This window comes from Myotis daubentonii, chromosome 7 (assembly GCF_963259705.1).
Source record: "Myotis daubentonii chromosome 7, mMyoDau2.1, whole genome shotgun sequence".
NCBI lineage: Eukaryota > Metazoa > Chordata > Mammalia > Chiroptera > Vespertilionidae > Myotis > Myotis daubentonii.
Window position 1 is genome coordinate 16,784,790 of NC_081846.1, and position 15,925 is coordinate 16,800,714.

A 15,925-nucleotide genomic window follows, 5' to 3' on the forward strand; every position below is an offset into this window, starting at 1 on the left:
TAAACATCACTATGTTTGGTGCCCCTCAGTTTAATCTCTAAATTATAACAAAATGGAAAAGTTATTACTTGTTATGACTTGTTATTGCAACTGGTCTGAATATCTCATGGAAGACATCTACCTGAGTTTGTTAAAAATTACCAAAAAATGTTGATGAAGTGTTTGGTGTAGAAGGCAAATCAACCATGAGCCAAGTGCCGAGGCTTCTGATGGGAGGAAAATTATACGACAAGACAAAGAAAAGAAAATTTGGATCCCCATATCAGAGAGAAAACAGAGGGGGGAAAAATCAAAGAGTGGGGAAGAGAGCGAGAGAAGACTGCTCTCTAAGCTGTGAACCTTCAGTCTGTACACAAATTCTATCTTTAATAAAATCTATCAAACTCATAAAGTCTTGGTGTGAATTACACCTACTGTTGGGGAAAGGAAGAGACTGAGTTGTGTAAATCAAAGAAAGGCTGGTAGTCAATGAAGAGTGGGAAAGAGGTGCCACCTGTGGTAATTGGAGCCCATGAAGAAAGAAGAGCTAATGGCTATTTGTTGATACCTTTTGAAGTATTTCATCTGTATGATTTCACTCAATCCTAATACACACCTATGGTAGATATTATTTGTATCCTCATTTTGGAGAAACTGAGAAGTTAAGTTGGTGGTTCATGTTTACAGAGCAAGTAAGTACTGAAGCCCAGGCTTAAATATAGTCAGTTGGACCTCAGTACACATGGTCTGGTATTACACATGGCCAGTTTACCAAATTACATCAATAATTACTTTTGTTCCTCAGTGAATTAGATGAAAAAAATTGGGGAAGCTGTTTGAATGTGTTCCATCTATAAATTTTAGGTTGAGTAAATTCTTACTTGGTGCTCAGGGGACAGAAAAATCCCCACCGGACAGGTGGGTTAAAATCTCATTCTCAGATTTCCTTGTGTCAAAGATGATCTCCTCCCATCCAAGATGAAACCTTCTTTGAATATATTGGGACTTATCTTCCCCCAGTGCCCTCTGGACTTTTCTCTGCCTACTCTCCTGTTTCCTGTTATTTTCTGTCTTTATGATTTTTGCTAGTTCACTCCACTCTGAGAATGTTCAGATAGCCATTATTCTAGAAAACTTCCTCTGACCTATCTCTCACCCTCAACTCACTTTACGTCTCCTTTCTTCCCTTTATACACACAAAAAAACATTTCAAATAAATCCCCACTTCCTGCCTTTACTCTTCAGTCAGTTGTATTTTGCTCTCCATTAGTTCCACATTCTTCCAAAATAAATCAAAAAGAAGACCAATATGTTATACATCAATAATAATAATGATTTCAAAATCCAGACTTTACCTCACTGGAGGTCTAGACACATATTCCTCAGTAGCTGGTAGCTATATCTACTTATATTTCAAGATATTATCTACATTTCCTTATTCTGCATCATCTATTCTTACATGCATGAGTAATCATGTTAACATCTTTTAAATTTCCCAATGAGAAAATTTGGTGTTACCTTGACTTCTCTCTCCATCTCACTCTGAAATACTCAACTGGTACCCAATTCCTGTTAATTCTATTCCCAAAACAATCATTTATATCAAACTTTACATGCTATCTCCTTTGCCTCCAAAGATAATCAGTCTGTTTTAGTTTACATTTCAAAAAACTGCCAGAATTTTCTCACTATACGCAAATCTAGCCTTTTCAGTTCCATGCTTAATACCAATTTGTTCATATGACCCCTTAAGCATGCTTTGTTCCTATTGTAACACCCTCCTCATTGCATTTTATTGGCTAGTTACTTATCTGTGTATTTCCTGAGGGCAGGACTGGATGTGGTCCTAGTAGGCAACCATGAGATTAGATAGATAGTAGACATCTCAATAACTGTTTTCTCAATGAATAAATGATTGAATGGATGCTCTTTGCTACTGGCCTGAAATAATCTATTATTTGATAGAGGTGAGTAACATTTTCTAAGCTTGAATAAGTCAATAAGCAACTACTAGTAAGACTATCCATTTAGTCCTGAAAGATCAAAATTAAAATTAATGAAAAAATTTGCAAATAAAAATTCAAAAAGTCAAAATTCTTTACTGATGTGTTCATCTGATCTTTACAGTACTGAGTGTTAACCTTATACAATGATAAAACAGCAAAAACTCTCAGAAGCAGGGTGAGAGGCAATGCATCATTGTGGTAAAGTGGGCAGCCTCTTGGGACACTAGCACCAGGCTGCCTGGTTCTGTTACTCAATAGCTGTGCCTCAGTTTTCTTACATAAACATAGGCAATCCTAACAGTAACTATCTAGTAAAGTTTTCATGAATATAAAGGAATAAATAATAGGCACTTAATTTATATCTGGCACAAAATAAGTAATAAATAAGCATCTCCTATTATTATTTATTCTTTGAAACACATCTTACTCATACATATGCATGATTACTAAAAGTAAAGGAATGATTTAGGCATTTCCACGTAGTTAGTATCTAATGGCCTGCTCTCTCTAACATAACTACAGTATCTGGCTCCAATTAAAATGAGATTATACCAGACTCCAAAAAAATCTGAATTGTATATGTCTCAGTATCTCTGCTATGCTAAAGAATTTTAAACATTATTATTTTCTTTCAGAGATAGAAAACTATTAAGTATGGATGTTATTAAATAATGCCTATGGTTATTGTTGAAAAAAGCAACCAAATTTGTTGTGAATTCAACATCCAAATTCTTTGCCTCTCTGATTTACAGGACTTTTTTTCATCACAATGCAGAAAACATTGTGTAGCAAATGTATATGGAGATTTTCTCATGGTGGTCTACCCATCCCTTAATTCAGCTTTTGCTCAAGTGTAATGACAGGCTGGTCCACAGAGCACCATTTAGCCTCTCTTTAGAACACGCTGGTGTGCCAGAATTCCAAACAAAAAGAGGAACTTTTCATTTGGGCAGGTGAGGGAGGAAAGAGACCAAGACGCAAGATGCTTGTGATGAGGGGATGTTCAACAGCGGGGAGTGCACAAAGGAAAGCTGATGAGCAAGCCCAGCCCCCACTTTGCACAACCATCTTCTCCATTCTGTTTCACGGAGTAATCACAGGATATTCTGAACCGCTCAAAATGCCATCAGTCCTTATTGAGAAAGAAATAGAGCATCTCTCCCTCACGCCTTCGCAGAAATAATCATGGTCACAAGCTGGTCTGAACAGGGAGCTCTGGCAGACAAAGATGGATTTGTACAAATAAATAAATAAATACATGAATTAACTTCCCCACACTGTGAATGGGAAGTTGATGATAATCTCCCACTCCTATTGTGTCAAGGCTAAATAAACTCACAATTATGCTCTCCAGGTCTAGTGCATTAAAGAATAGGCTTCCTGATGAGATTGCTTCCAATAACTACAGTCAGAGCTGGGAGTCTTGTGTCAATAATACTAAAAAATAACCATCTCAATGACTGAGATAAAATGTTCATTAACATTCGAAATCTAAGTATCATCTCTAGTTGCCCCTTCCTCCTCTTTGTTTCCTTTCCTAGATCTGATTTTTTTTTCATTTCCACTTTTGAAGGGAATAAAAGCCTCTTTTGATTGTTCAAAAAGGCTTCTTATGCTAGGCGACAATTGCTCAAGAGTGAAATAATTTCATAAAGATCACCGAAAGACTTTCCTTAAACAAGCAGCATTTCTATGGTCCATGCTGTCTTGGTGTTTGTGGGAGCCTGTTTGCCGTGTCTACTCCAGTACTGATAAGAATCTACAGTGATGCCTGCAGGGAGTTCTTTAAGATGAATCATTATTAGCAGGCCACTCAGTTTGCAGTTAGAAGACTTGACCCTGGTTTGGTCTCGAGTTACCAACCTTCTAACCAAGTTACCAAGTCATTTACTAGGTCAGGGATTTTGATTACTGTTTTATTGGGATTCTGATGTGAAAATAAAATGCCACATGTGTCAGAGATCTTTGTAAACTTTCAAGCATTATTTAGCTCTCACCTATTTTTGCAAATGGTCCAAGAATGAAAATTTCTCTCTTATTTTATAACTAGTGGCTCGGTGCACGGATTCATGCACATTGAAAGGAAATTAATTAGAAAAAATATTTTAATATCGCTATTCCCCCTTTCTCTATAATAGAAGTGTCATCCAAATTCATGATCGATGACAGATCAAAACACACCCATGCAATTGGCACCAGTGAAAGCTTTATATGTAAAATGAAAACAGTGATGCTTTCCACTTACCCAAATAAATGTAAAAGCTCAGAGCAGAACCTAATACATAAATATGCGATCAATACATGGCAGCTATATTTAAGTTCATGTTTGAAAACTTTGAGACACTTGTGAAACTTGTAAGCATCATTTTATTTTCAAGCACATTATTACTGAGTCCCAAAGCAGAGACTCTTCTCTCTGTGTTTTTGTTTTGAGTTTTTGGCTCTGTCAATTCCATTTGATCCTTCTACACCATTAACTCTTGGTTACAGGGAGTCTCACAGAAGAATAAGCAGAGGAGGCAAAACAGGAGCAAGGTCTACGGCTTCTCCTTGTACTCCCAGCAGGAACCTTTTAAACCAACTGATGCTAAATCTCATTAGACTTAAAGTCAAAGTTGAGATTTCCATAGTTTTGACCAGAAAAACAAATAAACAAACAAATAAAAATGAGACAGTACCAATAGAGAATTGGATTGATGCTAGACCTATGAATGCCAAACTTAGGAGAGATTGGAGCATGGCTTCCCACCTTTCCTATAAAGCAAAGGGCACTGAGTTTTATCTTCTGAAGCATTAGTTTACACATCTGTAAAATGAGAGCATTTGTACTAGAAGGTCTTTAGGATGCCCTCCAGCCCTGTCACACTATAAGTATGTAATTACTTGCACACCCACTTCATACTACAATGGAGCAGCTCAGTCCCATTACTATATTTAGAGTTGATTTACATAGTTGGGCCAAGGACAAACCACATTCCATTCAGGGAAAATCTAGTAGGAACAGTGTCCAGAGGTCATAGCTACTAGGGGGAAGGAAGGAAAAGGAAGCAGCAGATGAAAGGGAAAAGGTTATGTTATTCGTATGGTAAGGAGTGCCCAGTGTCTGTGTGTAAATGGGAGTGTGGAAATTTATGTTTAGGAAAAAACTTTTTTGGGGGTGTATATTTCCTGCCAACCTCTCCTGCTTCCTCAACTTTGAAGCTGGGAAGTTCTAAATATCTTGTTCAGCACTTTAGCCCAGGGGGAGGTGAGTGGAAGGGGGTCACTGATTTACCATACTGTAAGAGATATCCCACCTCTATTGCATGCACAAGCATGCATTTATAGGCATTAATATTTAGTTTTAAACATATTGAGGGCTAAAATTTGTTTATAGATAGAAGAGGAAGGATAAGTACTACTTATTGTAAGGAAAAATGTTAAAAGGAATTTAGGCAGTCATTTTCCAACAAAAAAGGCAGAGTCTCTAAAGAATAAAATAACTATAGAGGAAAGCATAATATCCTATACTGAGCCGAGTCCAAATCTGTTGGAAGTGATTTTTATGATACCTGGAGATACAATTTAAAAGAGAAGTCTAAAAGTGATCTCTCTATTACTTAAGAAATTGCAGAAAAGTTTAATTTTGTTTGTATTTCCTAAACATAGGGTTAAGTGAAGAATCCACTTGTACTATAGAGGGTTTGTTGTGGCCAAAACTTAAATGAAAATCCTTATAGAGTCAGAGTAAAATGAAAGATAAGTACTGGTAAAAAAATACTTTGTTAACGAAAAAAAAAAAAAAGCTTAGGAAGAGTAGTATAACTTAAGCACTATAGGCAGATTTTAAGATAGTCACTGGTAGAGAGGGCATTATGCAAAAAGATACTGATATATTGTTATAGATAAAGTAATGATTCAAGAGGGTGAGGGATACTATCAAATTAGTAAAAAATTAGAGAGATCAGTACTTTCAAAAAATATCTCTGTAATTTTCAAGAACTTGGAATAATAAATGATATTTGACACTATGTTCTTATTTAGGGGAAAAAAAGGTATATTCATAACACATAAGCAGAGACAACTCTGTTAAAATAAATCAGCTACTCACCCACCCCTTCAATCTAAAACAGAAAGCATCAACATGGTCTATATTTTGAAAGAGATCAGTGTTGCAATAATGCTTACAGCTCTGGGTATTTGTGTGGTGTGAGCTAGAGAGTAGTAGAAAATAAATTGCAGGGGACTGGTCAACTGGAATGACCCAGGCATTTCCTGGGATAAATGTTCAAAAGTCCTTCAACTGTTTGCGACAATAGGATTATATATCATATAAAGAGGGATCTAATAAAATATATATCACTCAAGTTTATCCCAGTGATGAAAATGATAGGTGTATTCAAAATAGACGAGGACAAAAATATAAAAGGAAGCAGTGCTGATAAATGATCAGGTGCTTGAAATAGTCACTCATATTGTTCTTCATCGGGTAAAATGTAAACACTATATTTAGAAATTGAGCACATTTTTTTAAAAAAACTGGATGTCAGGGGGATATTGTAGTAATTCCTGTGAAGTGGTGAGAGCCTGAACTAGAGTCATGGTAGGAGAAAGAGAAGTTAGGGATTTCAGAGTTGTTTTTCAAGAAGGACAAAATGCATTTTGTTTTTAATTGGGTGATTTTAATGAGAAGCAAGAGATTCCAAACCTTCATAACACTGACCAAAGATCAGAAAATTAGAAGGAGGCCCATCCTACTTCCTTAGATAACTTATAAGAATTTTCAAGCATGCACAGTATAGAAATATTTTCATTTTAATACTAGGTTTTCAAGTAGATAATAGGCAGTATTAGCATAGTTTTAAGGCTTTGAATTAAAGACACCCAAAACAAAACAAAATACGAGAATATTAAATGTAAACTTAAAAATGCATTTTTTTGCCTTTGTTCCTGTTGGACTTTTTGTTGTTGTTTGTTTGCCTTCTGACAAATTTCAGACCTGCTCTATCAAAACTCTACCTTTGTTTCAAGCTACATGTTTAAAAGTTTATCCTCCAATAATAACAGCCAAAATAACTGTCTATAGCCTCGTTAGCTGATTTGATTCCCTTTATCTTTTTCCTGTAATACCTGGCATACTGCTCTTAGAATATCATTTCCTCAACTAGAATATAAAATCTTTGCAGGCAGAAACCTTTGTCTTGCAACTCTGCACCCTTATGTCCAGCATAGTGCCTAGACCATGATAAACATTCAATATATTAACTAATTTAATTCTTCATCATAATACATTGGATAGTTTAAGACATTACCACGTAAATAAGAAACATATTGTGACAAAAAATACCCAGTGATATAGAATGTCTTAATAGGAAGCACTCCTTCTTTTGGCTTAGTAGATAAGGTATAAAACAAACAAACAAAAAATCCCAAGCACTTTAAGCAATAAAACTTAAAAAAATTTTTTTTAAAAATTAATTAATTAATTTTAAAAAAAGCAAAAAAAAAAAAAAAAATCCCAAGCATCAGACTAAGGATATTTTGCAGGAATCCTTGACATATTTTGGAAGAAATATAAAACCAATCTCCTGAGTCTACAATCATTTATCATCAAGTAGCATCTGCGGTTAGAATTGATATTGATCCTTGGTAAATTTCAACCAGAGTAACCTTGTAACATCACCACGAAGTTCTCCCACTACATCATTTAGCTATGTGACGCTTCCTTAACTATGGGCTTTTCCTCTTCTATATTTAACCACATAAGAAAAAATGTTTTGTAGAGGAGTAGCCCAACATGCTTTCGGTCATTTTCCAATTAAATACTCTTCACAAGTAAATTAATGCATAAATATAATCTTCATTTTGAAAAGTCATTCTGTGGTAAGGCATTTTTAAAATTAGAAAAAACTTACAGGTGATCTATTTCCATCTCTCATCATTGACACGAAATAACTGAGTCTGATTAAATGATGCGGCCGAGGCTGAAGGGTCAAAGCGTTGGTTCTAGAAGGTGAAATTCTTGACATTTAACTTTGTTGCTGTTAGCCAGTTACCATTGAGTGAAACAAAAGTGTTTGTTCCATAAATAGCAAAAAATTTAATAGTAAGTTGCTATGTCAAGAATAGGACTCCATGTGGGACTGTCGAAAGCTGGATGTTCTAGCTCTGCTTTTTATCATTTTGTAAGTTACCTAAACTTTTCATAGCTCAATTTTCTTAACTCTTAAAACCAGACAAATATTAACACCTAATTCATAGAGCTTTGTGAAATAGTTAATATTAAGCACGTAGCATAGTACCTGGGTTATAGTAAACACTCGGTAAGCTTTAGCTGATATTATTATCATTATTTTTATTATTTCATAAAATAAAGGTCATGGTTTTGATTTACTGGACTGCAAAGACAAATCAAGATGAAGTTCTCATATTTTCAAATGTCATTATTAAGAATAACATTATTGTTTTTGCATCATCATTTTGCCTGAATTTCTACTATTTTATGCATTACTAGAAACGTATATAGCACAATATTATAAATCTTATAGGGAGACCAATGTTTTATTTCTATTTTTTAAATGATGAATTGGTAAGAACATCAAAAATAACTACAATGTGTGTGGTAGCCTTACTAAAATATGTTTATCAAAGTTATGAAATCTTATCTGAGGGCAATGTGATAGTGGTACAAAATAAAGTAAACATAGAAGTCACATATTTTGAGATGTCAGATATTTAGCCTATACTCAATTATTTAGAAACTGATAAAAATTTGAGGTACCAAACTCTTATTTTACTCATCCTTTACTTCTTCTGACTACATTTAGCTATATTTCAACTCATTTATATACCCATCTTTGGGAGAGTGGGGACAAACAGGAAGAATAAAGTACAAATCTGTTAATACGTTAATACAGTTATTCCTTAAAAAATCAAAAAGCAGTTTAAACTATAATGATAAATGTACGGTGGGCCTCTGGCTCCACCTTATGCAGCAGCTATGAGGCTCCCTGTCTCTGATGGCCAGGATAATTTGGAATTAGCTGATATGTTTTCAAAGAGGTAGGGCATTTAATCTTTAAAACTACTCCTCACAAATGACTGAATGGTTCTGTAACAATTGCACTCATGTCATCCTCTATAAGAAAATTCACTGACAACTTTTACATTAAACTTTATACTATTATTAAAACTAAAATATATTTAGCCACATTAATTTATTACCTATCTATTGCTGTTGCATTTAATGTACAGTTCATTATACCAAACAAACACAAATTGAGGTAACTTGAAAGAAAAATAAGTCTGCATTAACAGAAAATAAATGTATGCAGAAATTTCAAAACCGCATTGAACATTTAATTGGAATGTTGGGCAAAATGTATTTAAGTAAATATATCAAGAGAGAAAATAAGGTAGCAATAGAACCTAAAACCTATTGATAGATTGATTATACAAACAGACAATGACCAGATCATATTTAAAAATAGAGATCTAACCCACAACGGACAGCAACCTTCCCAGGAAACCAGATGTGCCACACGTGGCCCAGAAAGCCAGTTGGCTATGTCAGATTTACTATCTCTAGGAGCAGTTCAGGAAGCTAAATGATAACTTGTGTAACAGTTGGTTCAAAATTATCCAGACTTAAATTTTTAAAAAAATTTTTATATTGATTTCAGAAAATAGAGAGGGAGAGGTAGAGAGAGACAGAAACATCAATGACAGAGAAACATTAATCGTCTGCCTCCTGCACTCCCCCGACTGGGGATGGAGCCCACAACCCAGGCCTATGCCCTGACCGGAATCAAACTGTGACCTCCTGGTTCATGGGTCAACACTCAACCACTGAGTCAAAGTGGCTAGGCACCAAAGCTTGTGTAATAACTAACAGCTTCCTTCATTTTTGTCCCCACTTTCAAATTAGGAACAATCAGAAAAAGCAAAATATGTACCCCTAATGAATCACATAAGATGCCCCACTTCTACTCCACCCACATACAGCTTCCTCAGGACAACAACCTCCAAGCAGATCATACTCAAAGCCTTTCTTTTTCTCCCACTAAAGTTTTCTCTCTCCTCTGTCTGCCTTTGAGCCTCTGCCAAAACATTAGCCATGGTGGCTGATGCCTTTGCTATAGCACTCTCTGAATAAATAGACTTTGCTTTTCTTATTTACTAGTAGTTGGTTGGTCTTCAACCAAGTATCTTTGGGTGATTCTAAAAAGATGGTAAGAATTGTTTACTTGCTGGGCACTTCAGATACTCTGCAATTTTTAAACTCATATGCCTAATAATCATCTTAGATAAATATTAATGTGTTTATTTTACAAATGAAGAAAAAAGTCATAAAGTTATTCAGAACATTGCCTAAAGTTGCTTGGCTAGTGAGCAGTCACTATCCAAGAAAACGGAATTATCTTACCTAGTAATAGACAACCATGTAAATTAACCATCCCTCCACTACGCTCACCAGGCAATCAGGAGAATATGCAAATTAAGCCAACAAAGATGGTGGCTAATTTGCATATGTAGGGGCGAAGCGGAGGAGCTAAGATTGAAGGTTCCATTGGAGCGAAGGCCTGTGTTCCGGGTGCCGGAGGAAAACCAGTGCCGGGAGCCAGGGGAAAGGAAGGCCTATTGCATGAATCTCTTTGTGCAATAGGCCTCTAGTCTTATGAAAATTATCTTTTAAAGTCCAAAGAATATTCTTAAGAAACATCAGATTAAAATTCACTTTACGATGTTCCTTTACCACCTAAGTTATCCACAATTCCTAAAACTGAAGTAACCTATTTTCTAAGTATAACATAACATAACTTAGCTTTATAGAAAAGAAGGGGGTAGGAGAATTTTCACATGTTAGAAATTACCATAAAAGTTACATAAAGCCAGGTTGGGAAAAAATAGAATAACATAGATGACTAGTGAAGCTTTTTAATGCCTGAAAATGAAAGCGATATTTAAGCAAAATTCCTTTAACAATGACCAGAAAAAGTAAAAAGAATACTACAGATAATATTGTTTAAGTAATGATGTAGAATAAGAAATGATGGCTGAGGACCAAGTAATTCCTTCTGTGGGTTCTACTTTTTTCTCATTAATTCCATTTAGTTACCTCAAATCTTTATTAAACATTCCTTGCATTGAGTATAAATTAAAATGAAGAGAAATTTTGAATTTGAGTCTTCTTATGAGAAGAGAAAGATTCAAGCTTTTGGACTTTGTAGCATTTCATGTTAAGAAAGGAAAACAATTTCCTTAAAATTTCCCTGTTTTAATAAAAAGCTATAAAGCTGTCACATAGAATTATACATACCAAAGACATAATTTGGCCGTTTTGCTAAATGTGCAGAGGAAAAGTAAGGTGCCCCTTTTCATACACCTAACCACTGTTCTTTCCCATTAGAGATTGATTGTCAATATCTGTTAGTTGATTTAATTTCTAAATCTTTTAGTTATATCCCCTCCCCACTGGACTGCAAGACATATTTTTCATAGAAAAGAAAAATTAATTGAGGTCTCCACCACTGACTCTTTCTATATCAGACCTTCTAGGCTGGGCAAAAGGTGTGGGGCAGGTTGGGGATGCATTTTATAAGAAAATCACCTGGGAATTCCCCAAATAGCATGTTGAAGTTGATGTCAATAAAAACAACCATATCATGAAAATAACACGTTCTATTAACTCTGAAGCAATATTAGAAACCAGCTCTTCCATTGGCTAACTGTGTGATACTAGTCAAATCACATCACTTTGTGACAAGTTTCCTCATTTTAAGATGGGAACAATAATAATAGGATCTCAAGGGACTGATGGAAGGATTAGAGGACACTATATGTGTGTTGACATATAAGAAATACTAGGTATTACTTTATTATTGCTGTCAACGTTATTTTAGAGAATGAGCAGCAAGGTGAACGTTTTATTATGTCCAGGGTCAAGACAATTAGAATGCTCCTTGTTTCATAAGTTATAATGTTCTTAGATGGAGGAGGAGACTTAGAGAAAAGAATGGCTCTTTAGAAAAAAAACTAAGCATCATATTTATGCCTTATCAATGAAAATAAAAGATTACAGACATTATTTTACTGCTTCTCCTTGCTATGCAATGGCCAATTCTTGGTAACAACACTTAATGCTGTACTCTGTCTCTATAGTTGTGTGTCTCTTTCATTTACTGGGCACTGTTGAAGGCAGGAGGTATGTCGAAATTCTTTCAATCTCCAGTGTCTAATAATGCTTCACATGCAGAGATACTCAATACATGCTGAATGAATTATGAATAACATTTTAAAATAAACATATAAATGAATACATGGATTGACAGTTTTCAGAAAAAGAATCGTATTCATAGAGAATGAGCTTAATATAAGTGAAATGCAAATTCTTTTCAGACGTTTCTTTCAAAACAAATCTACATCTTCAAAATGATTAAGCCGTCCTCCTAATATTATTAATTTCATTCAAAGGATTGCACAATTTTCTCTTTCTGCTTCAACTTGACAAAATATTTAATGTTTCTGAGTGAAAGAGAGTTGTATTGGTATTACCTCTTGACTAATAAGTTATATCATCTTATTAAGAAAGAAAAGTAGAAAACCCATCTTGATAAAAAATTTCATTTATTTATACATGTGCAGTTTTAATCATTTGAATTGGTTTTAGAATTTTAAAAATAATATTTTTTTAATTTACTTAAGATAAAGAAAATGTTTCCCCTCCTGAAATCTTGAAAATATTTCAAAGTGCATATTGTATTCTATAGTTTTATTCCAAAACTAACTACATATGTCAAGTTTAGAATAGTTGTTTTTGGTATGGTATATGGTATGTTGTTAAGCTAGCAATCACACTGATTTGGGGTATAAAATTGTTTTGTAATTTTAGCCTTTAAATATATTTACATAATTTCATTTCTCAGTAATAATATGATATTAATATGATACTTGGTATATAATTACTTCTTACCCTATTTGAGTCAATTCTTGCTCTGGACGTATAGATGGGAGGTGGGATGTTGAAAGCCTGAGGGACCAGGTATTCCTCAGCATCCATCATATCTTCCAAATCCTCTTCATCCAAGAGATTCTGAAAGAACTTGCTGTCGTTTGGACTGGGAAGCTTCATACGATCATCACCCTAAAGGATTGCCCATCAGAAACACAAAACTTGATTCTTCCTTTTATCTTAAATACATGGCCTTTGCAGTAAATTTATGTAATATCAAAACCAATGTTTGAAAATTCATGTACTCATGTAAAAAATAGTTCTTTAGCATAACTTCCAGCCATAAAGGAGCCTCTAAAATGCTCAGATATGACAAGGCATGGCACATTGAATACAAGAAGGATACACTAAATGCCACTAGAGATAAATAAGGCAAATGCTGTGTTTTGAGGAAGGCAAAACACATTTCAGATCTGAGAGTAATGGTTGGCCTTACTGCCAACATGGTGTTTGGGATTTGACTTTAAGAATAAATAATAAAAGAAATTGATTTATCAATCTTTGTTTTTAGGGTGGTTTGTTTAAAAGTGTAGAGTTATCAGGATGCATAGGCTCCATGATTTGCCCTACAGCACACAACATTGTTGAAGTGAGAGCATTCAAAATCACAGCCAGCATGGCGCGTAACATAAATAGGAGTGGGAGAGACACCCAAACCCTTGTTATACTCTTTCTTACCTCAAATATTTCATATTCGAAGTTATGTGATTTTTCTTTTGGTAAGTACTCTCCTTATAAAAGTTAATTTGAGAGAGATAGTTGGAAATCATTATCTTGTAATACCTAGCTTTTATCTTCATGTCAGACTATAGATATCAAGATAATCACTACCTTGTTTTATTGAGTGTAAGCCAAGGTCTATTTGTTTATGGTTTAGGTAAAAATCATCGCAGAAAAATATTTTATACTTTTTTAAATTACCCAATCCATTTTTTAAAATATATTTTTATTGAATTCAGAGAGGAAAGAAGAGGGAGAGAGAGATAGAAACATCAATGATGAGAGAGAATTATTGATTGGCTGCCTCCTGCAGGCCCCCTAGTGGGGATTGAGCCCACAACCCAGGCATGCATGTGCCCTTGACTGGAATCAAACCTGAGACCTTTCAGTCCATAGTCTGATGCTCTATCCACTGAACAAATCCAGCTAAGGTTCCCAATCCATTTTTTTCTAGTGTTAAACATGAAATCTTCTTTTAGCCTGTTATTTAATTTATATGTATATCAATTCATTTTAATCTGAGTTATGCTTAGATACTAAATATATTCCCAAACAAATATAAAAAATACTTTTCTATGAAATAAAATATCAATATATTGAAGCTTTACTTCATTGTCTTCAATCATGGACAAGATTAAGATAAAAATCTATCCTTTTTTTGATCTGAAAAGGGAAGATTATAATAATGAACATGACACATATAATGCTAACAAGAAGCAGAGTGCTGGAAAGCTAGTCTGAGGATAAAGGCTTTTTATGTAGATGGATAATCATAATTATCTGGCTGTTCAATAGCAGAGCCACTTGAATACTAAGGGAAGGTGCTTAGAAGCGTTCTGACATCAAGTAAAAGCTCTTTCCCATAAGTCATTTCACATGATATTCTGCTTAGTTACTCTATTTGTGAGGGTGATTTCCACAGTTCCAAAGCCCAGATATCTCTCATATTTGTAGTGAGTTTGCCATTGGGAAATTCTTAAAAATCTGTCATATGTACTAACCTGAATAACTAAATATCTTTGAGGGTCCCGAGCCATCCTCGAAAATTCAGCAGCCAGTTCCTTAAATTTTGGTCTACTGTCAGCATCAATCATCCAACCTAGAAATTCACATGCAATAAAAATCATAATCAGGAAGAAATGGGACATGGAATTTATGAAAATATAGGATAAATATGTTGTTTTTACAGTAATGTTTTGAAAAACAAAGAAAGCTAATGAAAGAAACAATCCAAAAGGCGAGGGTTCTACTTCAAGCAGTTTGTTGACACAACTAAATGTAATATACTATAGGATAACATAAGTTTGTATTTTCATGATCTAAATTAAAATCATTTTCTTCCTAGAAAATATAACCTAGTTTAACTGTACTAACTTATAGAGTTTCAGATAGTTTTTTCTTAGGTATAGAGAGAATTCTCTTTTAAAACTTTTCTTTGATGGTTATAGAAGAGGTGATTGGAATATAATTTATTATTTTGTATCAGGAGTGCCATAGAATAACAGCTTTGGTTATAATGTGGTACATTAGCACAAAGGGTAAAAAACAACAACAAAAGGAATAGAAAGCAACTTTTTAATGTTACCTTTTTCCCTGGTTGGGGGAAATAAAAACAATAGCAAACTAGTGTACAGTGATTGGTAATGTTTGTTCAGGAATCACCATTAGCTTATTTTAGTATTAGCCTTTTCAGAATAAAAATTCTCTCAGTAATTTTCAGGGTATGCATTATTATTTAGCTGGGAGTCTAGATAAAATGGGTCTCATCTCCCCAGGCTGTGTGTAGCTGATGACAAAAATAAAAGTATTAAGCTTTCCTTGATTTTCTTGCCAAATGACCCTTTTCATAAGTATTAAAACTCCTAAAAGCAAGGTAAAACTCCCTATCAGGCAAAGTTTTCTTAATTTTTCATTATTTCATCAGGGTATTTAAATGAAGTATCTAAATCATCCTGTATGCTAGTTATGGGATCAAATTATATAATGTGTGCATGTTTTTAAACATTCTTCCATAGATGACTTCTGGTCAGTGCTTGATCCAATCTCTATATATGAAAGGCTAAGTGTTTGTCCGACCGGTAGCTATGATGCACACTGACCACCAGGGGGCAGATGCTCAATGTAGGAGCTGCCGAGCTGCGCTGACTTGGCAGCGGTGGTTCTTGGGGGACGCACCCTGGAACCAGAGAGGAGGGAGCCCGATTCCTCGCGGGGCCACGTGATTCCACCT

General features: G+C 34.7%; 1 protein-coding gene across 1 annotated transcript in view; it reads right to left on the bottom strand.

Moving 5' to 3' along the window:
* Positions 1 to 15,925, bottom strand: part of ERBB4 (erb-b2 receptor tyrosine kinase 4) — a 922,327-nt gene that overhangs the window by 33,785 nt on the left and 872,617 nt on the right. The window contains exons 24-25 of the mRNA XM_059703027.1: positions 14,697 to 14,794; positions 12,937 to 13,107 (exon numbers count right to left, since the gene is read on the bottom strand). Coding sequence (XP_059559010.1) covers positions 12,937 to 13,107; positions 14,697 to 14,794 — 269 coding nt within the window. The remainder of the gene's footprint in view (positions 1 to 12,936; positions 13,108 to 14,696; positions 14,795 to 15,925) is intronic.